The 23,838-nt window shown below is 49.7% G+C and overlaps 1 protein-coding gene across 1 annotated transcript in view; it reads left to right on the plus strand.

The window, feature by feature from the left end:
- Nucleotides 1-3,508: 3,508 nt before the first annotated feature.
- The window catches only part of LOC147097669 (G protein-coupled receptor 54-like), a 55,980-nt gene continuing 35,650 nt past the window's right edge, over nt 3,509-23,838 (plus strand). Inside the window, exon 1 of the mRNA XM_085971666.1 lies at nt 3,509-4,375. Within this exon, the coding sequence (XP_085827792.1) occupies nt 3,892-4,375 (484 nt within the window). The 5' untranslated portion in view covers nt 3,509-3,891. The remainder of the gene's footprint in view (nt 4,376-23,838) is intronic.

Below are 23,838 nucleotides of genomic sequence, written 5' to 3' on the forward strand. Positions count from 1 at the left end.
GGTGCAATTTGATGCATTGGAGAAGGTTCAGATATATATTTAAAATTGGTCTGGTCTTCCCCATCGTGTTTTGCTTTTTTTCCCTGTTCTTGCGTTTAAGGTTTTCGATCCTACCTTGGGCCAAGCTACTCTCTCATAGAAACATAGAAACATAGAAATTCAGTACCCTGTCCCTGCTTTCTCCCCATATCCCTTGATCCCTTTAGCCTTAAGAAATATATCTAACTGCTCCCTGGTTCTGGACTCCCCGACCATCAGGAACATCCTTCCTGCATCTAGTCTGTCCAGTCCTGTCAGAATTTTATAAGTTTCAATGAGATCCCCTCTCATTCTTCTAAATTTGGGCTTGTACTTGCTGGAGTTTAGAACAAAAAACAGATTATCTGGTCATTATCACATTGCTGTTTGTGGGAGCTTGCTGTGCGCAAATTGGCTGCCGCGTTTCCCACATTACAACAGTGACTGCACTTCAAAAAGTACTTCATTGGCTGTAAAGCGCTTTGGGACGTCCGGTGGTCGTGAAAAGCGCAATAGAGATACATATCTGGATAAGTCGTGGTACATTTAAATCAAAAAACGCACGCCTAAAAGTAGATAAGGTATCTGCACAGTAGGACCATGTGACATTCGCAAATGGTCGTAGAGACAGGTATTTATATCAGGAGGTCCTGGACCCTACAGGGCCGGTGAGGGGCTCCCAGGGCCTCGTTCCATTGCTGGATGTCCATTCTCAGATTTCTGCATCTTTCTGTCTCTGACTTATTGGCGCATTCTTTCTGTTGCCGTACGCTAATAAAACTCATTTTCTACAATGACCGCACTGTCTGCCTTTGAGAAGCTAAGCCCGCCTTTTGAAAGTTAGGGCAGTCAGTCCTGGGGAGCGTGAGGGAGAGGAGGGGAGGTTCCCCCCTACGTCCCTGCCCCCACCACTCCCGCCCTCTCCCGCCCCCATCCCACACAGAGAAGTCTGCAAACCACTGGATAGATAACTGAGACCGTACCATGTATTCACTGTTTCTCCTTAGCCCAGGGTTGTCCAATTCAAATCACTGACTAGTGCCCAGGTGTGGCTGCAGTGCCACCATTTTAGCCACGTGGACTGATTTTAGTAGAAAGCACCTTACGCACTCACACGATACAGGTAACTGCACTTTACGTGTGTATTTACTGAACAAACATCTACCACCATCCAGTGACCAAGGAAGTAAAGCACTCACAATGATCAAAACGCACTCGCACACTCAACTTTATACCTTGCCTTTTTTCCAACAAACGCACAGAAAGGTTAAAGTTCACATGCGTATGTCGTGCGCACATGGGATCACATGCCCAACGATGGAGGCCATTACTCACTTTTTTATTTACCAATCAGAAATGCAGTTAGCCACATCTGGTTTCCCAATTAGCCAATTAGGGGTGGGGCAAACAGTGAGGATGATATCAATCGACTGCAACAGGACATAGAAAGGCTAGCAGAATGGACAGGCAAGTGGCAGATGGAATTGAATACAGAGAAGTGTGAGGTGACGCATTTTGGCAGAAGGAACAGGGAGAGGCAATATACACTTAATGGCACAGTTTTAAAGAGTGTGCAGGGACAGAGGGACCTGGGAGTTAATGTGCATAGGTCCCTGAAGGTGGCGGGACATAGTGAGAGTGGTTAACAAAGCATATGGGATCTTGGGCTTCATAAATAGAGGTATTGAGTACAAAAGTAGAGAAGTTATGCTGAACCTTTATAAAGTGCTGGTTAGGCCACAACTGGAGTATTGCGTCCAGTTCTGGTCACCACACTTAGGAAGGATGTGAAGGCCCTTGAGAGGGTGCAGAGGAGATTTACCAGAGTGGTTCCGGGGATGGGGGATCTTAACTACAAGGACAGGTTGGAGAAGCTGGATTTGTTTTCATTAGAGCAAAAGAGGTTGAGTGGTGATTTGATCGAGGTGTACAAGATTATGACGGGGAAAGGCTGTTCCCACTTGTTGATGGTACAAGGACTAGGGGACACAGATTAAGGTTTTGGGCAAGAGATACAGGGGGGTGTGAGTGAAAACTTTTTACACAGCGAGTTGTGAGGACCTGGAACTCGCTGCCGACGGAAGTGGTGGAAGCAGAGACACTTAATGTTTTCAAGGGAAGACTGGATAAGCACTTGAGGGAAATAAACTTGCCGGGCTACGGGGATAGAGCGGGGGAATGGGACTGACTGGATTGCTCCGCAGAGAACCGGCACGGACTCGATGGGCCGAATAGCCTCCTTCTGTGCCGTTATGACTCTAAGTCTTTCTTTCTTAACCCAGATGCTTTGAGTACAGGAACAAGGGTGTCTTGCTGCAGTTGTACAGGGCCTTGGTGAGACCACACCTTGAGTATTGTGTGCAGTTTTGGTCGCCTTATCTGAGGAAGGATGTTCTTGCCATGGAGGGAGTGCAGCGAAGATTCACCAGACTGATACCTGGGATGGCAGGAATGACGTATGAGGAGAGATTGGGTCGATTGGGCTTATATTCGCTAGAGTTTAGAAGAATGAGAGGGGATCTCATTGAAACTTATAAAATTCTAACAGGACTAGACAGACTAGATGCAGGAAGGATGTTCCCGATGGCGGGGGAGTCCAGAACCAGGGGTCACAGTCTAAAGATAAGGGGTAAGCCATTTAGGACAGAGATGAGGAGGAATTTCTTCACCCAGAGAGTGGTGAACCTGTGGAATTCTCTACCACAGAAGGCAGTTGAGGCCAATTCATTAAATATATTTAAGAAGGAGTTGGATATATTTCTTAAGGCTAAAGGGATCAAGGGATATGGGGAGAAAGCAGGGACAGGGTACTGAATTTGGATGATCAGCCATGACCTCATTGAATGGCGAAGCAGGCTCGAGGGGCCGAATGGCCTACTCCTGCTCCTATCTTTTATATTTCTATGTTTCTATGACATCTGACTGCTGTGCATTCCCAACCTTTTCCGTTCCCTCTCCCGGGATGCTGACAGACCCGGCTGTGTATTTAAAAGCCCTTTCTGCTTTTTATCTCACAAGGCCGTCTTTGCTCCTGCCCCCCGGCCTCTGCTTCTGCCCTCGAACATTTAAACGGTTGGCAGAAATTCCTCCTGGGCCAATATTTATACCTCAATCAACATCACTAAAAAAAAAACAAGATGACCCACGGTCACTATCACATTGCTGTTTCGTGGGAGCTTGCTGTGCGCAAATTGGCGGTCGCGTTTCCTACATTACAACAACGACGGACTTCAAAAAGTACTTCATTGGCCGTAAAGCGCTTTGGGGGTGCCCGGTACCCGTGAAAGGCGCTATAGAAATGCAGGTCATCCTTTTCTGTTTCTCACTCCGAGGCGCGAAGGTTGGTCTTTGCTTCACGGGTTTAACAGATGCTTTTTACTCGGATTCTGCTCGGGGAGGTTTAGCTCTTAGCTCTTCGCCCCTTACCCCTGCAGTCACTGAAGTCGGGCGCGGGGCGGGGTGGGGTGGTGGGGTGCAATCGACCCCTTGGAGCTTGTGGGCAAGGGGCAGGTTGTTCTCCCCTGAAGGCTGCCTCTCTTCGCCTCTCTCAGTCATTGACAACCAATCGAGTTGATCCCAGCACAGCATCATTCAACAGCAGCAGGACCTGAGGAGCATCCAAAGCCTTTGCAGCCCAGACAGGGCAGCACCAATGAAAGGTCGTTCAGTAACTTCAGCACATCTGAGCTGCGGATTTAAGAAGTCAGGATCGACTGTCTTCGGGATGCACGGAGTGAAAAATCACTTATAGCGAAAATTCCCAGCTTTGAGTAGAACTTAAGAGGCTTTCTGTGCCGTGTCATTTGCACCAGTCTAAGATTATTGCATTGTAAATTTTGCAAGTGGGATTGTTTTTGTTTTTTTAACTCGGCGATGTATCGACACACCAGCGCAGTCAATGCAGGTATCGGCACCGGTATCGTCCCGACCCGCCCGTTCAGCGGCAACACCGCGGGTATCGAGAGCGGTGTCGGCGCCAGTCGGGGTATCGAATCGATTGTTAGAAACGGCAAGGCGGCGTGGTTGGAGGCGGTCACAGGGTCCGCCGATTCCAGCACCTCGGGTATCGGAGCAGGTATCGGCAGCGACATGCCAGGTATCGGCGCAGGTATCGGCAGCGACATGCCAGGTATCGGCAGCGATATGCCAGGTATCGGCAGCGACATGCCAGGTATCGGCAGCGATATGCCGGGCTTCAATTTCACGGGCGTGGAGAGCCCCCCCTTCCTGACCGACGCCTGGCTCGTCCCCTTGTTCTTCGCCTTGATCATGCTGGTGGGACTAGTCGGCAACTCGCTGGTCATTTACGTGATCAGCAGACATCGGCAGATGAGAACAGCCACCAACTTCTACATCGGTGAGCTATCGATTTGAGTCGAGGTTTCCTTTTTTTTTCCCTCTCTCTGTTTAGGCAACTTTCGAGTGATTAAAACTAAAAGAAGTCCGGAACTTCCTAGAGAGAAAGATGCAAATGTCAGATAGTGAATGTATGCAAAATGCAAATTTGGGACAGGACTTTCGCACTTAAGCCATGACTCTGGGGAGGTGCAAAAAATAACTGGAGGTGCAATCTGGTGTCAAGGTCTGGAGTGGGGGGAGTGATGTGGCTGGTCTGGGATTTGGAATGGTGGGGACGGGGAAGCTGAGTGTCAGCTCAGTGGGCAGCACCCTCACCTCCGAGTCAGAAGGTTGTGGGTTCGTAGTCCCACTCCAGAGACTTGAGTACAAAAATCCAGGCTGATACTCCCAGTGCAGTAGTGAGGGAGAGCCACATTGTCGGAGGTGCCGTCTTTTGGATGAGACATTAAACCGAGGCCCCGTCTGCTCTCTCAGGTGGACGTAAACGATCCCACGGCCGCTATTTCAAAGAGGAGCAGGGGAGGTGTCCTGGGGCCAATGTTTATCCCTCATCAACACCATTAAAACAGATTATCTGGTCATTATCGCATTGCTGTTTGTGAGAGCTTGCTGTGCGCAAAACGGCTGCTACATTACAACAGTGACCACACTCCATTGGCTGTAAAGTACTTTGGGACATCTGGTAATTGTGAAAGGCGTTATAGAAATGTAAGCCTTTTTTTAAATCAATGCCTTGGTCAGACCACATCTGGAGTACGGCATTCAGTTTTGGGCACTGCTCCCCAGGAAGGATATATTGGCCTCGGAAGGGGTGCAGCGCAGAATCGCCAGAATGCTGCCAGGGATTAAAGGGTTAAATTGCGAGGACAGGCTGCTTAAACTCAGCTTGCTTTCCCTTGAGTTTAGACGGTTGGGGGGGGCGGGGGGGGGGAATCTAATTGAGGTGCTTTAAGTGACAAAGGGAATCAATAGGGTAGGTACAGAGAAGGGTGGAGGAATCCAAAACAAGGGGCACAGTCTTAAAATTAGAGAGAGGTCATTCATGTGTGAAATCAGGAATCCCTTCCCTTCCTCCAAAAAAGGCTGTGGATGTTGGGTCAGTTGAAATTTTAAGACTGTGATCGATAGTTTTGTTGGCATAATGTTGTCAAGGGACATGTATCAAAGGCTGGTAAACGGAGTTGATAACCAGGTCGAGCACGGTTGAACAGGCTGGAGGGACTGAATGACCTCCCCCTGTTCCGAATGTTCCTAAAAACGATGGGGAAGCACATCGCCTCAATCCCGCCGCCCCCCCCCCCCCCACATCCAGTGGTTGTTCCCCTCTGGCTCGACCTGGCAAAAGACAAGTTTCGAACTGACTAGGAAGCTCTTCACACAGCCGATCAGTGCTTGGAATGGGCTCAGTGGGTGGCTGGAGGTAAAACCCCTTGGGTTGAATTTTTAAAAAAGACTTGCATTTCTATAGCGCCTTTCACGACCACCAGATGTCTCAAAGCGCTTTACAGCCAATGAAGTACTTTTTGAAGTGTGGTCACTGTTGTAATGTGGGAAACGTGGCAGCCAATTTGCGCACAGCAAGCTCCCACAAACAGCAATGTGATAATGACCGGATAATCTGTCTTTGCTATGGTTGGTTGAGGGAGAAATATTGGCCAGAACACCGGGGAGAACTCCCCCCTGCTCTTCTTCGAAATAGTGGCCGCGGGATCTTTTACGTCCACCCGAGAGAGCAGACGGGGCCTCGGTTTAACGTCTCATCCGAAAGACGGCACCCCCGACAGTGCAGCGCTCCCTCAGCACTGCACTGGGAGTGTCAACCTAGCTTTATGTGTGCAAGTTCCTGGAGTGGGGACTTGAACCCACGACCTTCTGACTTAAGAATTAAGGAAACATTAAACAGTCTGAGACTGGTGGCTGCAATACTCACTCTCCTACTCACTTTTCACCCTCTAGGCCAGACATTAAGAACTTGTGACAGCCAGAATAACTAATGTCCCACACCATTCTACGTGGAAAAATGGACTTCTGTTTAAAAATTGAACCATTGGTGTCAAAAATTGATAGATGATGACCCTAGTTAGTTATACCTGTGTCCAAGCTGAAATACTTCACACTCTCTTTGTGGAGGAGTGTTGAGAAGAGCTTTTTTCCATTTGTATGTCAAGCACAAGATATTTTTCATGTCCAAATGTGTCATTGCATCCCTTGTACTTGACACGCACCCCTTCTGCCCCATTCAAATGAAAACAAAAAGTTTGTTGAAGACTTTTCCTGAAGATAGTGCCCCTTTAACCAGTTGAGAGAACAATCCACTGGTCCAAGGAGACTTGAGCACATAATCCAGGCTGACCCTCCCAGTGCAGTGCTGAGGGAGTGCTGCACTGTCGGAGGTGCCGTCTTTCGGATGAGACGTTAAACCGAGGCCCCTCTGCCCTCTCAAGTGGACGTAAAAGATCACCGCACAATTTCGAAGAAGAGCAGGGGGAGTTCTCCCCGGTGCCCTGGCCAATATTGATCCCTCAACCAACATCACTAAAACAGATTATATGGTCATTATCAGATTGCTGTTTGTGGGAGCTTGCTGTGCGCAAATTGGTACTGCGTTTCCTACATTACAACAGTGACTACACTTCAAAAGTACTTCATTGGCTGTAAAGCGCTTTGGGACATCCAGTGCTCGTGAAAGGTGCTGTATAAATGCTTTCTTTCTTTACAGTGTGCTGATCATTTTATTGCTGGGATTTAATTTGCTTTGGTAGGGCACTGGTTAACATGCGCTACCAGAATGAAGTAAACCCCTGGGGAGCGTTTTCAGATTTTTCAATTGCAATACCTTTCCTTTAGACTAAACCGCGCCGAACAAGTGAACATTTTCGACATCTCGTGCTAAAACAGGGTTTTATATAAGCGGTGCTTTCTGAGCTCTGGTACACAGCTCTGTGAAGCACGACTCTTCCAAACTGCAACGGGAAACGCGGGAAAGAAGAGAAAAGCGGCAGGACACGGTGTTCTTTTTGCCAGGGTTTCAGCGGAGTGCGATGGTGGGGAGGTGGAATCTTTGTTCAGCTGCACGGGAGCTGCTCGTTCCAACCAGGATTTCGGTAGAGGGCGACGGTTGCGATGACATTTTCTTTTTGTTCAATGCCACTTGAACTATGAGAAACAATTAACCGTGCCATTACTGATTTTGCTCGGCCAAAGATTGGGTTTTGTAAAGAAAGTGTGTTTTGAGCTGTTTTAAGTACTGGTGATGTTAGTAGTGAGAGCAATTTTTGAGGGGATGAATAACTACAATACAAGCACATTGAGATGCTTTGGCACAATCGTAGGGACATAGAAATTTACGGCACAGAAGGAGGCCATTCGGTCCATCGTGTCCGCGCCGGCCGACAAAGAGCTCTCCAGCCTAATCCCACTTTCCAGCTCTTGGTCCGTAGCCCTGCAGGTTACGGCACTTCAAGTGAATATCCAAGTACTTTTTAAATGTGACAAGGGTTTCTGCCTCTACCACCCTTTCAGGCAGTGAGTTCCAGACCCCCCACCACCCTCTGGGTGAGAAAAGTTCTCCTCAACTCCCCTATAATCCTTCTACCCATTACTTTAAATCTATGCCCCCTGGTTAGTGACCTCTCTGCTAAGGGAAATAGGTCTTTCCTATCCACACTATCCAGGCCCCTCATCAGTTTATGCACCTCACAATTTTATGCACCTCAATTAAATCTCCCCTCAGCCTCCTCTGTTCCAAAGAAAACAACCCCAGCCTAACCAATAGCAAAATACCGCGGATGCTGGAAATCCGAAATAACAACAGAAAACGCTGGAAAAACTCAGCAGGCCAGGCAACATCCGTGGAGAGAGAAACAGAGTTAACGGGCTAAAAATTCGGTGGCGCCGCGTTTGGGGCGACAAGCTCGCCTGGGCGCCGGAAGTCCCGCCCCGGACGGAGCCGGGAGCGCCAGCCCGATATTCAGTTTGAGCGCCCCAAGAGGGACACGGGGCGAGGCTCGAGGCGCCCCGCATCCCTCTTGGGGCGCTGAAACTGAATATCACAGCGCAACGTCTGCGGCACGGCGCGCTGCGGTACTGCAGGCCTTCCTCCCCTTAAGGGGGAGGGGCCTGCACCAGCGCGATCACCGATCGCGAGTGCCGGCAAAAGAGCCTGGCACCGAGGAGAATTGCCGGGCTCCTGGGACACAACCGGCACTGCCCGGGGGATCAGGAGGCCGGGGAGGGCGGCGCGAGGAGGTGCTGGCAGGCGGCCACCAAAAGAAATGGCCGCCCCGCACCTCCACCTTAATTTGCGCCACTACCGCCACAGGTAGGCCCCGTGAACCGGTCGCGATTTGCGACCGGCGCTACGGGGGGCGCGACCCAATATCGCGTTCGGGGTGGTAGCGGGGCGCTGCACACACCGATGACGTCATCGGTGGCGACGCAGCGCTACAGGCTAACGCCGCCATTAGCGCCCCGCTAAATTTCGCGGGAGGCGTGGCCAGTGGCGCTAAAGCCACTGAGTGCCCTCTCTAGGCGCTAAGTGGTGGCGCAGCCCACCGAATTTCTAGGTCCACGTTTCAGGTCGATGACCTTTCGTCAGAACTGACGTCTGACGAAGGGTCTTCGACCTGAAGCGTTGACTCTGTTTCTCTCTCCACGGATGCTGCCTGACCTGCTGAGTTTTCCCAGCCTAGCCAATCTTTCCAATAGAGTATAAATACGACAAGTGAGTTGCTCTGTGGTGTGCTTTTGCTCAGCTTCACTCAAAAATAAGCCCTGTTTCTAATTCTTAATCCACAATTGTGCAGCACTTCACGCAACCTGGGATAAATGTAAACGCTTGTGGATTACGCCCTGCACTAAATCACTTCCCCTCCATATTGCCACTAATGTGCTAAGCAGCTTGCAGTTATACCCTGCGGCTTACACGCAAGAAGGCATCTCCGAGTCATTTAATGAGGAAGAGAAGCCTGTGGGTTACTGAGGCTGCGTCTTTGCTGTGGAAGCTTCCTCTCCTTTCAAGAATGTGCTTAAAAACGTATTAAGCTAATGCACTAAGCAGTATAGGATATGCCGTAAGCGCGAGGAACAGCACCTCGTCTTTCGGTTAGGCACTTTGCAGCCTTCGAAAAAGAAAAGAAAAGCAGACTTGCATTTCTAGAGCGCCTTTCACGACCACCGGACGTCTCAAAGCGCTTTACAGCCAATGAAGTACTTTTGGAAGTGTAGTCACTGTTGTGATGTAGGACTCAACATCGAGTTCAACAATTTCAGACTATAACCTCTGCCCCTATTTTTTCACATGACAGCTGTTGATGATTCTGCCATCCCCATTTACACCTCGTCTTGACTCATCTTTTGTTTCTTTACTTGTCCCATTACCATCCCCTTTTGCTTTGTACTATCATCCCTTTTGTCATTTAATCTCTCCTGCCTTCCAGCCTATCACAGACCTTCCCTTTTGTTCTACATAAGAACATAACATAAGAACATAAGAAATAGGAGCAGGAGTCAGCCATTTGGCCCATTCAACAAGATCATGGCTGATCTTCTACTTCATCTCCACTTTCCTGCACTATCCCCATATCCCTTGATTTCCTTAATATCCAAAAAATTATCGATCTCTGTCTTGAATATACTCAACGACTGAGCCTCCACAGCTCTCTGGGGTAGAGAATTCCAAAGATTCACCGCCCTCTGAGTGAAGAAAGTTCTCCTCATCTCAGTCCTAAATGGCCGACCCCTTATTCTGAGACTGTGACCCCTGGTTCTAGACTCCCCTCCCCCCTTTCCCTGCCCCTGCACTTGCTTAAAATCTGTTACATCTCTAACTTTTTCCAGTTCTAACACAAGGTCATTGACCTGAAACGTTAACTCTGTTTCTCGCTCCACAGATGCTGCCTTGTATTCGCTAGTTTAGAAGAATGAGAGGGGATCTCATTGAAACTTATAAAATTCTAACAGGACTAGACAGACTAGATGCAGGAAGGATGTTCCCGATGGCGGGGGAGTCCAGAGCCAGGGGTCACAGTCTAAGGATAAGGGGTAAGCCATTTAGGACTGAGATGAGGAGGAATTTCTTCACCCAGAGAGTGGTGAACCTGTGGAATTCTCTACCACAGAAGGCAGTTGAGGCCAATTCATTAAATATATTCAAGAAGGAGTTAGATATATTTCTTGAGGCTAAAGGGATCAAGGGATATGGGGAGAAAGCAGGGACAGGGTACTGAGTTTGGATGATCAGCCATGATCTCATTAAATGGTGGAACAGGCTCAAGGAGCCGAATGGCCTACTCCTGCTCCTATCTTCTATGCTTCTATGTTTCTATGTTTCCATGCCTGACCTGCCGAGTATTTCCAGCATTTTCTGTTTTTACTATAGGATATACGAGTCTGACTTCCTGTAGTATGTGTCAGCTTGGCTCAGTTGGTAGCACTCTCACCTCCGAATCAAAAGGTTTGTGGGTTCAAGTCCCACGCCATTTGAGCCCATAATCTAGGCTAACACTCCAGTGCAATGCTTGAGGGAGGGCTGCCTTGTCAGAGATGAAACGTTAAACTGAGGTCCCATCTGCCTGTTTGCATTGAAGTAAAAGATCCATGGTAGTTCTTTGAAGAAGCCCAGGGGCTTTTCCCAATGTTCATCTCTTTTTTTGGGAACTTGCTGTGTGAAAATTGGTCGTTGTGCTTTCCTCCAAATCTACTTGGCTGTGAAGTGCTTTGGGACATTGTAAGGACGTGAAAGGCTCTATATAAAATACCAGCAGGGGAGCCCCGCGTTGCAGGGCAATTTTGGGGCTGGTGGATGTGTGGGCCGGGAGTCTGGGACTGGATTTGGGTTGTCGGCAGTTTCCAGGGCTTTTTTGGGCCTGGTGGATGTGTGGGCCGGGAGCCTGGGACTGGATTTGGGCTGTCGGCAGTTGGAGAAGCCTAGGCCCGTTTTGCACTGTTTTTTAACCTAAACATTTCTAGCTTTTAATACCTTCAAAGATGAAAGTTAAAGTACTTATAAAACATTTTTGGTAAATCTTATTTATTTTTAAAAAGAAACTGACCTGGATTACCAAAGTTTTTAGGTGCCCTGGCTGCTGTATAATGGCTGACAGATCCCTGAGATGAAAACGATTAGTCCTGCCCACACACACACCGATTGGTCAACCATCAGGTGACTGAACTGTAGGATTGGTCAATCATGACGGCACAGGATTGGTCGACCTTGACGTCAGTCAATGCTAATGAGTGGATAATGAGTGGAATTTTGAAGGTTTTTTGTATAATGTGCGAACAATTTTTGTCCGACCAAAAAGTAAATACGCCTACAAGAGTCCCCTAATGATGAGCTTTCTTTTGATATAACACATGTGTAGGTACGCTCTATAACTTTTGATTGTATAGCCGGACAGACAGAGAGACATACTGTTTTATATATATAGATAGATAAGGGGGTAGATCTTGACTTTGTGCGAAAGTGTAAAACGAGTGGTAGCAAGTTGGCAGCCCGTTTTATATCTCTCCCGATTTTTATTTCCACTGTTGTGGGTTCAAGTCCAGGGACTTGAGCACAAAAATCTAGGCTGATGTTCCAGTGCAGTGCTGAGGGAGTGCTGCACTGTCGGAGGTGCCGTCTTTCGGATGAGACGTTAAATTGCTCTCTCCAGTCGACGTAAAAGATCCCGCGGCACTATTTCGAAGAAGAGCAGCGGGAGTTCTCCCCGGTGTCCTGGCCATTTATCCCCCAACCAACATAACAAAAAACAGATTATCTGGTCATTATCACATTGCTGTTTGTGGGAGCTTGCTGTGCACAAATTGGCTGCCGCGTTTCCCACATTACAACAGTGACTGTACTGCAAAAAGTACTTCATTGGCTGTAAAGCACTTTTGGGACGCTCGGTGGCCGTGAGAGGCGCTATAGAAATGCAAGTCTTTTTGAAGTCAGCGTCAAGATCTACTTCATACTCTTTTAATCTTTCTTCCCTAAAGGGCTATTCTCAGCTTATAAATTATCGGCACCAGGTTATGACGGGGACTAGCAATGGTTGTGTCAGTCCGTTCAAATACCTTTTGAAATCTTAGTTGCGTTGTAAAAGCCAACCTCTAGAACACGCTTGCAGCTCAACAGGGCACAAGGGAGTTGGCTGTACGATTGAAGAGGAACCTGCCCATTGAGCTAATAGTGCCTATTTAAGGCGATTACTTGCAAGGAGTCATTCATGTAATGGTTTTGAAAAGCATCTATTAAGACAGCAATTGTGCCAGATTCGTGAGCAGTTAATGAACCACTTTTCATTCATCAGGATAACTAGGCTGCATTACCGCGGTGATCAGGAGCATATTAGCGTTTTAGGTGATAGATGTGTCGACAATTCTAAGGTGTACGTTAACATTGAATAATAAGCTTTCCTTTATATAAACAGTCTTGCAGCTATCTTCAGGCAGCTTTTCTTCTTTCTAATCTAAATATTTGGTAGTAAAAGACTTGCATTCGTCTGGCTCGCACATCTCGAACCACTTCACATGGTAAATTACTTTGACATTCAGTGGCTGTTGTCGTGTACGCAAATGCCACAGCCGTTCCGTTTTTGCACACAGCAAGATCCCACAAACAGCGACTTGTTAAAACCCCTGCGGAGGCTGGAAATCCAAAATAACAACAGGAAATGCTGGAAACACGCAGCAGGTCAGGCAGCATCGAGGAGAGAGGAAACAGAGTCAGCGTTTCGGGTCGAGGACCCTTCAGGGGACGTGGAAGGTGATGTAAGGCGCGAGAGAAACGGTGAGGCAAGGGGGATGTTAATTTGAATCTATTTGGGGTGGAGCTGCCCCAATAGCTCAGCTGGTTAAGGTGGTAAGTGGCAGGGTGTACAGGTCAGGTTTGATTCCTGGACTGTGCTGATCTTAGCTGGGGTGGCAGGTGTGGTAAAAGAAAGAAATACAGACTTGCATTTCTATAGCGCCTTTCATGACCACCGGATTCTTTACAGCCAATGAAGTACTACAGGAAACTTTCTGGTATCTGGCACGGACGGGACCGACCTGGTGCCGGTTCATCAACCATTCCGGATAACCGAACGCTATAGTAAAAGATACGGAGCTCAGAGCTCCGTATAAAGCAACAAACCCTGTTGCTAACAGCTTCAAAACAATGGGCACAAGTTGCAAGTGTCTCTGTAGCTTAGCAACAGCTTCAGCTACACCCTTGCACAGCAACAAATGGAGTTTAAAAAGGTAATAAAAGTTAACGGAACCGACTCCTGAATTTTGCCGGTGGATAGAGCGTTCCGGTTATTTAGGGGCCGGTTAATCGAAAGTTTCCTGCATTTTGAAGTGTAGTCACTGTTGTAATGTAGGAAACGCGGCAGCCAATTTGCGCACAGCAAGATCCCACAAACAGCAATGTGATAATGACCAGATCATCTGTTTTAGTGATGTGGATTGAGCGATAAATATTGGCCAGGACACCAGGGAGAACTCCTGCTGCTCTTCTTTGAAATAGTGCCGTGGGATCTTTTACATCCACCTGAGAGAGCAGACGGGGCCTCTGTTTAATGTCTCATCCAAAAGACGGCACCTCCGACAGTGCGGTACTCCCTCAGCACCGCACTGGGAGTGTCAGCCTTGATTTTGTGCTCAAGTCCCTGGAGTGGGACTTGAACCCACAACCTACTGATTCAGAGGCGAGGGTGCTGCCCACTGAGCCGCGGCTGACACATTGCTGACGAACGCGGGCGATTGACCGGGTGGGGCGGTCGGAGGCGGGGGGGTCATGTGACGAATACGTCAAACCAGAGTTGGCGACCTATAGCTAGATATACACAACGGAAAAAGGAAGGTCAAAATGTCTAAATTGAACAAAAATGGCCGTGAGGGAGGGGAATAAATCAGTCCCCAAACCAAAACCTGGGACATTACTGAGGGAAAGTCTGGAAAACTCGGTCTGATAGAAAAATCTTTGTTGGCAGTAGCCTTTGAAAGCTTCTCTAAACCACTGTTAAAACAATAAGGAGAGGAAGGAGGTGTTGGAAGTGTCTGGGGTATTGTAGATTCCACTTAACTACTGTTTCTGACAGTGAGAGGAAGGGGTTAAGGGGGAAAAATTCGGTATCGCCCATTTTGGGGCGCTAATATTGGCCGGGCGCCAAGATTAGCGCCCGGCGCTAATTATCGCCTCCGACTACAAAATTCGCCTCTTATCGCATCTGGAGGTGATTTGAGCGCTAAATCAGGCGTCTCTTAAGGCACTAACGTCAGGGAGCGAGGCGCTACCTCAGAACGCTACCGAGGCTCAGGCGATGTCCGTTACCATGGAAGCCAGACAGACTGGCGCCGTCCAGTTCTTAAAGGGGAGGGGCCATCTTGCTGGTCAGCCACTCCCTGCTCATTGCAGCCTTGAATCTCGGCCTGGAGAGACCTCGAAAGCAATTGTGTTGGAAGCACTAATGGATAGGCCCAGGGAAAGAGCTCGGCGCTTAGGAACCTCAAAAGTGGTGCTGAGGGCCAAAACTCCTTAGGACAGCGTTAAAACCAAAAATTTTGCCGACAAGAAAAGGCAGGAAGCGGCCGCCTTTAAATGGCGCTCCCCCAGTCCCTTCCCGACTTGAAAACGTTCCCCTCTACCTGTCGTTCCTAGCGGCAGGCACTAAGGCAGGGGGCGCGACTCAATATCCGGTTAGGGCACTACCGGGGCGTTGCACGCTTGACTGACGTCACTAGCTGCGGGCGCAGGAGACCGTGGCGGTAGTGTTTAGCGCTACCGCAAAACGACTGGTCAATTTCGCAAGCGGCGCTAAAAATCGTCGCGCTCGGGCGCTAAGTTCCTAGCGCCCCGTTAGCACCCCTCGGAGGCACTAACGGGAGGCGCTAACCAACCGAATTTCTCCCCCTGAGTGCACGCTACGATTCCAGAGCACAGTTTCCAAGGACCCCAGTGTTTGACAAATATATCTGTGAAGAGCCAGTGGGAATTCTCGACAAGAACTCTTTCTAATCCCCTGTCGTGGTAGAAACTGCAAATCGAATTCACTTAGACCCCCCCAGTAACCATCAGAGAGAAAAGACTTTAATTCCATCAGTGTGAGATGGATTTGACTGGGGGGGGTCCCAGATGTGAAGGGCAATATTTTAATCCACTGCATCTGACTCACAAATATGGCAGATATTATAAGAACTGATGGCAGGCACTCAATGTTTTTTCTATTTTGAGTAATCCAAGTGTCTGGAGGATTGTACATGAGACTTAACGGTAGTGTTTCTGACAGTACAAAGGCAGCATTTGATGCAGCCGGTGTCTTCGGAACATCATAAGCTGATAATTCGATGAAATTCTTGAGACCTCCCGTTTGTCATGCCTGTTTCTTGTTGTCACAGCTGAGTTAAGCTTTTTCGTGGCATTGATGACGCCTGTTTTTAGTAAGCAATACTGCCTGCAATAACAACAGGAAACGCTGGAAATACTGAGCAGGTCAGGCAGCATCTGTGGAGAGAGAAACAGAGTTAACGTTTCAGGTCGATGACCCTTCGTCAGAACTGGAAAAAGCTGGAGATGGAACAGGTTTTTAAGCAAGTGCAGGGGGCAGGGAAAGGGGGGAGGAAAGGAATGGACAAAAGGGGAGGTCTGTGATAGGACGGAAGGCAGGAGAGATTAAATGATAAAAGGGGTGATGGTGCGAGGCAAAAGGAGATGTTAATTTACCAGCCTCTCTACTTGCTTAAGGCACCTGCAGAAAGGGAATGAATAATATCTTATGTAATATTAGCAGACTGTGAGGCATCGTCTCAGAATAAGGGGGCGCCCGTTTAAGACGGAGATGAGGAGGATTTTCTTCCCTCAGCGGGTCGTGAATCTTTGGAATTCTTTACCCCAGAGAGGGTGGAAGTGGAGTCATTGAATATATTCATTGCGGAGATAGACAGATTTTTGAGCAACAGGGGAGTCAAGGGTTATGGGGAAGAGGCAGGGAAGTGGAGTTGAGGCCAAAATCAGATCAGCCATGATCTTATTGAATGGCGGAGCAGGCTCGAGGGGCTGAATGGCCTACTCCTGCTCCTGTTTCTTATGTTCTTATGTTTCTGAGGAAGGATGTTCTTGCCATGGAGGGAGTGCAGCGAAGATTCACCAGACTGATACCTGGGATGGCAGGAATGACGTATGAAGAGAGATTGGATCGATTAGGCTTATATTCGCTAGAGTTTAGAAGAATGAGAGGGGATCTCATTGAAACTTATAACATTCTAACAGGACTAGATAGACTAGATGCAGGAAGGATGTTCCCGATGGTCGGGGAGTCCAGAACCAGGGGTCACAGTCTAAAGATAAGGGGTAAGCCATTTAGGACAGAGATGAGGAGGAATTTCTTCACCCAGAGTGTGGTGAACCTGTGGAATTCTCTACCACAGAAGGCAGTTGAGGCCAATTCATTAAATATATTTAAGAAGGAGTTGGATATATTTCTTAAGGCTAAAGGGATCAAGGGATATGGGGAGAAAGCAGGGACAGGGTACTGAGTTTGGATGATCAGCCATGATCTCATTAAATGGCGGAGCAGGCTCGAGGGGCCGAATGGCCTACTCCTGCTCCTATCTTCTATGTTTCTATGTTTCTATGACATCTGACTGCTGTGCATTCACAACCACCGGATGTCCCAAAGCACCTTACAGCCAATGAAGTACTTTGTGAAGTGCAGTCACTGTTGTAATGTGGGTAACGCGGCAGCCAATTTGCGCACAGCAAGCTCCCACAAACAGCAATGTGATAATGACCCAGATCGTCTGCTTTTTTAGATGTTGCTTGAGGGATAAGTATTGGCCCAGGACACCGGGGAGAACTCCCCTGCTCTTCTTCGAAATAGTGCCATGGGGGATTTCTTCTCGTGGACGGTTAATGAGGTGATATCTCCACCCATCCAGGCCTGACCTTGCATTGCCATTGCCGAATGAGTACTAATATGTGGATATATATTTTAAAAGCTTACTATGGCTACTTACCAGAGTACACCTATACTTACACAGGAGAGGGCAATTCTGTAAGTTTACCTGAAAGTGCGGTTGGTGTTGCCAGCTGCACTTTGCACTATACAGCCATGATCTTATTGAATGGTGGAGCAGGCTCGAGCAGCCGTATGGATATGTTCTTACGCATTTCTGGACAAGCACCCATTGGGCTGGATTTTTGTCAATGGGGAGCTTTTGGAGGCGGGACTCCCACTTGCTGGGTTTTAGTTCTGCCTCCATCGACTTGTGGCCAATCCATGCTATTTTCCCTTGATCGACCTTGTTAAGCCTGCCCAGCGGGCTTACCAGGCCAATTAAGGGACATCTGGTTACTGGTGACATCAGCGAGTGCCGTTTCATCTGTCAAGAGCTTTTGATAGATGAATTGTCATCATTTGACAGCTCTGTGAAGCTGTCAATCACTGACAATCTGTCTTCTAAGTTGTGTCTTTACTCAAGACTCAATTAGAAAGCCTTCCAGACCAGAAAGCAGAATGCTGCAGCTTTTGACAGTTCAGCGGCCATTCTGCTTTCTGTGCCGGTGAGCTCAGGGACTCCCGAGACCTGAAGGGAGGAAGCCTGCAGGAAGAAGTAAAGGTAAGTAAAACTTATTAAAACACTTTACACACACCTCACACACTTACCTCTGCACACGTGCACCCATTACTCACCTGCACACCGGACATCTCGGCCCCTCTGACCCCCACAGACAAACAGCCCACCTCGCTGACCCTGGCGAGGTTCGGAGCCGTCGGGAAGCCCACACTTCAGGGCTCAAAATAGGGATTAGCCAAAAAATTGCCTGTTAACGACTTGTTAACGGGCAGTTAATTGGCATTAATCTCCTTCCTGCCTCGAGGAGGCGGGACCTGGCGCGGGTCGGCTACCCGCCCCCTGGCAAGATGGCATGGAGGTGGGTTGGGGGCGGGTTGGGTACCCGCCCCCAAATTCTGCCATTTTCCCGGCTGTCCCGCCTCCAAACCCGCCTCCCCAGGGCTGGCAAAATCCAGCCCATTGAATCTGGAGAGTGCGGGAAAGTAACAATGCATCTAAGTCTCTGCTGGCCAGTAAAGTGGGTACAGCTTTAATGCCTGATAATGGGAGGAAAACCAGTTACATTGGGAGTTGAATGCTACAGCCACGGGCTTCCCCTTTGGACTTGGAGAATCCAAGATGTAACAGCTTAAATCAAAATGATATTGACAGGTAATTCTCATTCCCGGGGACACTGGTTATAGTTTCAGCGTCCCCGTGTCGTGGGCAGATACATTCCGTAGACTATATATTTCCTCCTGCTCCCACAAGTAAAGGAAACCATGTGAACAAAAGTCTTAAAGTAATATTTGTGGTGAATAACTGTTTCTTTTTATTCATTTATGGGATGTGGGCGTCGCTGGCAAGGCCAGCATTTATTGCCCATCCCTAGTTACCCTTGAGAAGGTAGTGGTGAGCCGCCTTCTTGAACCACTGCAGTCTGTGTGGTGAAGGTGCTCCCAAACTGCTGTTCGGGACGGAGTTCCAGGATTTCGACCCCAGCGACGATGAAGGAACAGCCGATATACTACCAAGTCAGGATGGTGTGTGACTTGGAGGGGAACTTGGAGGTGGTGGTGTTCCCCATGCGCCTGCTGCCCTTGTCCTTCTAGGTGGAAGAGGTCGCGGGTTTGGGAGGTGCTGCCGAAGAAGCCTTGGCGAGTTGCTGCAGTGCATCTTGTAGATGGTACACACTGCAGCCACGGTGCGCCGGTGGTGGAGGGAGTGAATGTTTAAGGTGGTGGATGGGGTGCCAATCAAGTGGGCTGCTTTGTCCTGGATGGTGTCGAGTTCCTTGAGTGTTGTCGGAGCTGCACTCATCCAGGCAAGTGGAGAGTTGGTTACCTCATTAAGCCACAGGTGCTTCTTCATTATAGGCCTTGTACATTGAAGAATTTGGTGATTCCTTGTTACATCCCATGGAAGATACACCTATTTCCCTTGTTCTGTATCACACACCTTGATTCTCTCATCATTAATCTCTTAATGCAGCCTATGAATGAGGGCAGCACGGTGGCATAGTGGTTAGCACTGTTGCCTCACAGCGCCAGGGACCCGGGTTCGAATCCGGCCTCGGGTGACTGTCTGTGTGGAGTTTGCACATTCTCCCCATGTTTGCGTGGGTTTCCTCCGGGTGCTCCGGTTTCCTCCCACAGTCCAAAGATGTGCGGGTTAGGTTGATTGGCCATGATAAAAATTGGCCCTTAGTGTTAGGGGGGATTAAATACGTGGGGTTATGGGGATCGGGTGGGATATGTGTCGGTGCAGGCTCGATGGGCCGAAATGGCCTCTATCTGCACTGTTGTGATTCTGTGATTCTGTGACCCCCGACAAGCAGCAAGACGCGCAGCGGGCTTTGCAAGAATAGCGGGCTTCCCCATGGTGCAGGGCGCCATTGACTGCACCCATGTGGCTTTGCGGGCGCCGCAAGAGAATGCCGAGGATTTCCGCAACCGAAAGGGCTTCCATTCCTTGAACGTCCAGTTGGTCTGTGACCACAGACAGCTGATACTCGCTGTCAATGCCCACTTTCCAGGCAGCAGCCATGATGCCTTCATCCTGCGCCAGACTTCTGTGGCAGACCGTTTTGAGGCCCCGCTTCACCCAGGAGGCTGGCTTCTCGGGGACAAGGGCTATCCTCTGTGCACCTGGCTGATGACCCCGCTCCGTTCGCCCAGTACCCCTGCAGAAGAACGATACAACGAGAGCCATCAAGCTACCAGGAACATTGTTGAGCACACAATCGGCGTGCTCAAGCAACGGTTCCGCTGTCTGGACCACTCTGGAGGAGCCCTGCAGTACTCGCCTGAGCGAGTCTCCCACTTCGTTGTTGTCTGCTGCATGCTGCATAACCTGGCAATCCTCAGGACCCAGCCAATGCCAGCGGGCCTTGGAGCACCAGCAGAGGAGGAGGAGGAGGAGGAACAGCAGTACCAAGACGGGAGGGAGGCACAAAGTGCAAGGGCCGTCTGTCAAAGGCTTATAGCAAGTCGCTTCTAGGCCCCCTCTGAGGGAATGGCTTCTGCCATTCAAAGAACCTGAATGGCACCATGCCGCAACCCCTAAGCCGGTCAAGGCAACAATGAGTGCAAAGAGCAAACATGCACATTTTGAATTAAGACACTTCTTTATTAACAAAACTGTGTATCCTTCCCGCATGACTAAGTAATAGAAAGAAACACACAAAGAAACAGTCAATCACATTACTGGCTCTCACAACCTGGAGACAATGTCCAAAACAGTAACAAAAATATGACCACGATCCTCGGCCTTCAAAAAAACAATGAACCACATTTTGCCACACCTTCTACTTTTTGCCCTTCGAGGGTGATCTGCTTCCCTTGCGAAATTGGCCCCTTCCCACCCTGCAGCTCCTCCGCACTGGGAACCCAGTGGCTGCAGCAAGGCTGGGGGAAGGCTGCTGAGTGTCAGAAACTGAGACTGCAGATGCCCTTGAGGGACGGCCTGGACCAGCTCTGGGCCTGGAGGGCCCGGCTGCTGACTGCTCCAACTCTGCATGGGCGGCAGCAGTCTGTCCTACAGGTGGTGGCAACTGCAGTGGAGAAGTGACAGAGCTGACAGCAGGAATGCTGTCATCCTGAGAGAGGACAGCAACTCCCCGCTCGACCGACACACTGGCACTCCCACGGGGCAGCACTTCAGCATGCGCAACAATCTGCGGGAGGGCCCCGGGGAAATGTGGCCGAACCAGCGAGGGTGACATCAATCTGCATCTGCATGAGACCACCCACTGACTGCATTGCAGCACTTAGCATTTGCGTGGCAGACGCCTGTGCTGCACTGAAGTCCTGGACACTCCTTGCCAGTGACTCAATGGATTCGGGCATCCATGCCACTGCAGCCATGAGCTCAGTGTGCCTTTGTTCCGCCTGGGCGCTCATTTTAGCGAGGAGCCGCACCTCTTCTGCGCTCACTGTAGCAGGACTCGAGGCCATACTCTCCCTCCGGGGAGAAGGCCCCCGAGCTTCCCTACCCCCCTCGCGTTGCTGCAGCCCGCTGGGTCCTGGAGCTTCACCCTCATCAGACCATTCCCCCCCGCTCCCCTCCAGGGAAGGCGTGTCCCCAGTATGGCCATGGGCTGCCTCGGCAGAGGGTTGCGCTGATGGTCCGGCTTCCTCTTCCTCCTCGCCTTCAGATTCACTCCCAGTGGCAGCTTGAGGGCCCGCCTCCTCACCTGGTGAATCAGCATCTGAAAGCAGGGAGGTACAAGAGTGGCTTTAGCGTGAGGACAGGGTGGCAGCAAGGGAGGAATGAGTGCAGCGATGTATTGATTTGGATCGAGAGTGTCAAAGGGTGCTGTTGTGAGGAACAAGTGGAAGGAGAGAGGTCAAAAAGGTGATGACCTTACCATTGCTGGCCAGAACGGGGTCGGCGTCTCCAGTGGCAACGGGGCCAAGCATCCGGCTTGCCACAATCCAGTGGACTCGCTGCTCCAGATCGGTCAGGGCTTGAAGGTGAGGCCAGCCTCCCCTGGTCCATTGCTGCTGTCTCCTTTTATGCGCCAGCTTGCCCTGCAAAAAAAAGGACAGGGTCTGAGTAAAGATGCAGCCATGATCTTGGCTGAAATGCCTCCCGTGGTGGAATAGCCCTTACTGTGTGCAGCCATGATCTTGGCTGAAATGCCTCCCATGGTGGAATAGCCCTTACTGTGTGCAGCCATGATCTTGGCTGAAATGCCTCCCATGATGGAATAGCCCCTACTGTGTGCAGCCATGATCTTGGCTGAAATGCCTCCCATGGTGGAATAGCCCTTACTGTGTGCAGCCATGATCTTGGCTGAAATGCCTCCCATGGTGGAATAGCCCTTACTGTGTGCAGCCATGATCTTGGCTGAAATGCCTCCCATGGTGGAATAGCCCTTACTGTGTGCAGCCATGATCTTGGCTGAAATGCTTCCCATGGTCGAATAGCCCTTACTGTGTGCAGCCATGATCTTGGCTGAAATGCCTCCTATGGTGGAATAGCCCTTACTGTGTGTAGCCATGATCTTGGCTGAAATGCCTCCCATGGTGGAATAGCCCTTACTGTGTGCAGCCATGATCTTGGCTGAAATGCCTCCCATGGTCGAATAGCCCTTACAGTGTGCAAAGTGCTGAATGTGCATGTGAGTTTCCTGAAAGGGCCAAAGGTGTTGGAGGAGTGCTGGGCATTGGGGCTTTCAAGACACTTTGGCCATAAAACGAGGTCGAGATGGAGGGATGAAGAGGTTTCTGAAAAAGGCACTCACCCTGACGACCCGAGTGAGGTCGTTGAACTTCTTCCTGCATTGCACAGGGGTCCTAGGCACCATGCTGCTGGAAGTCACTCTGTGAGCCACCTCCCTCCAAGCTTTTCGGTACTCGTTGGGCAGAGGCCTCCTGCCACTCTCCGGGTACAGGAGAGATCGCCTCCGTTCCACCGCGCCAACCAGAGCCTCCAAGGCCCCCTCGCTGAAATGCTGCGCTCGCTCCCTGGCCCTCTCCATGGTCCTTGGCTGCAGGATTTGGCAACAGGTCTGTCCAGGCCGAGATTCAGGGCTCCGATGCGCAGGGTGCGGCTGCAAATCAAGATCGACCCTCCCCTTTAAGAGCTGACCGGTGCCAGCGTGTCTGTGTGCAATCGCTAACTGACAGCACCTGCGCTGCGCCCGCCCTCTGAATTAGCGCCTCGCTCCTCCGGCTTAGCGCCTTAAGAGAGTCGTGCAGCGCATGATTTAGCGCTGCAATCGGCTCCAGGGGCGAAACAGACCAATTTCGCAGTAGGTGGCGATAATTTATGCCTTTGCGCCCGGCCGAGAATTGCGCCCCAAATGGGGCGATACCGAATTTCTCCCCCATAGTGTTTGCTGTACCAATTTGGAAAAAGTCTGGCTAAGACAGAGCAGACTGACTCCGCACCGGTGCAATAAAGACAACTTGACTATCGATCTAAAACCTTGTGTCGAGTGTTGGTTTAAAATACTCCACAACACCTGCCTCCCCTCTTATCTGGGCAGCTGGGAGTGGTGCCATCCGGGGACAGAGGGAAGAACATTACACAGGTTTATGAGGGTGGGAAGAAGATGGAGGATGGGGCATTTTTTAAACAGGCATCACCATTGTGAGAAAGTACGAGGTAAATCTTATTTGGGGGGTGGAGGGGGAGAGGAGAAACGACAGATACTTTTCAATGAAATCTAAATGATCAAGTTGGATACTTACAGATGAGGCAGGCCATTTGACCCATCCCAGCTCATCCATCCAAACAGAGCCTGGAGTTACCCCCATTACAACACCCGACCATTTCTTAAATCATTCCAGGGTTGTAGAAAGAAAGAATTTGCATTTATATAGCTCTTTTCAGTTCCACAGGGCATCCCAGAGTGAATCACAAAGCAATTCATTACTTTTGAAGTGGAATTACCGTTATATAAATCAAACGTGGCATCCAATTTGCACACAG

This window comes from Somniosus microcephalus, chromosome 31, assembly GCF_052327205.1.
Source record: "Somniosus microcephalus isolate GS21.2 chromosome 31, FLI_Smic_1.0, whole genome shotgun sequence".
Taxonomy (NCBI): domain Eukaryota; kingdom Metazoa; phylum Chordata; class Chondrichthyes; order Squaliformes; family Somniosidae; genus Somniosus; species Somniosus microcephalus.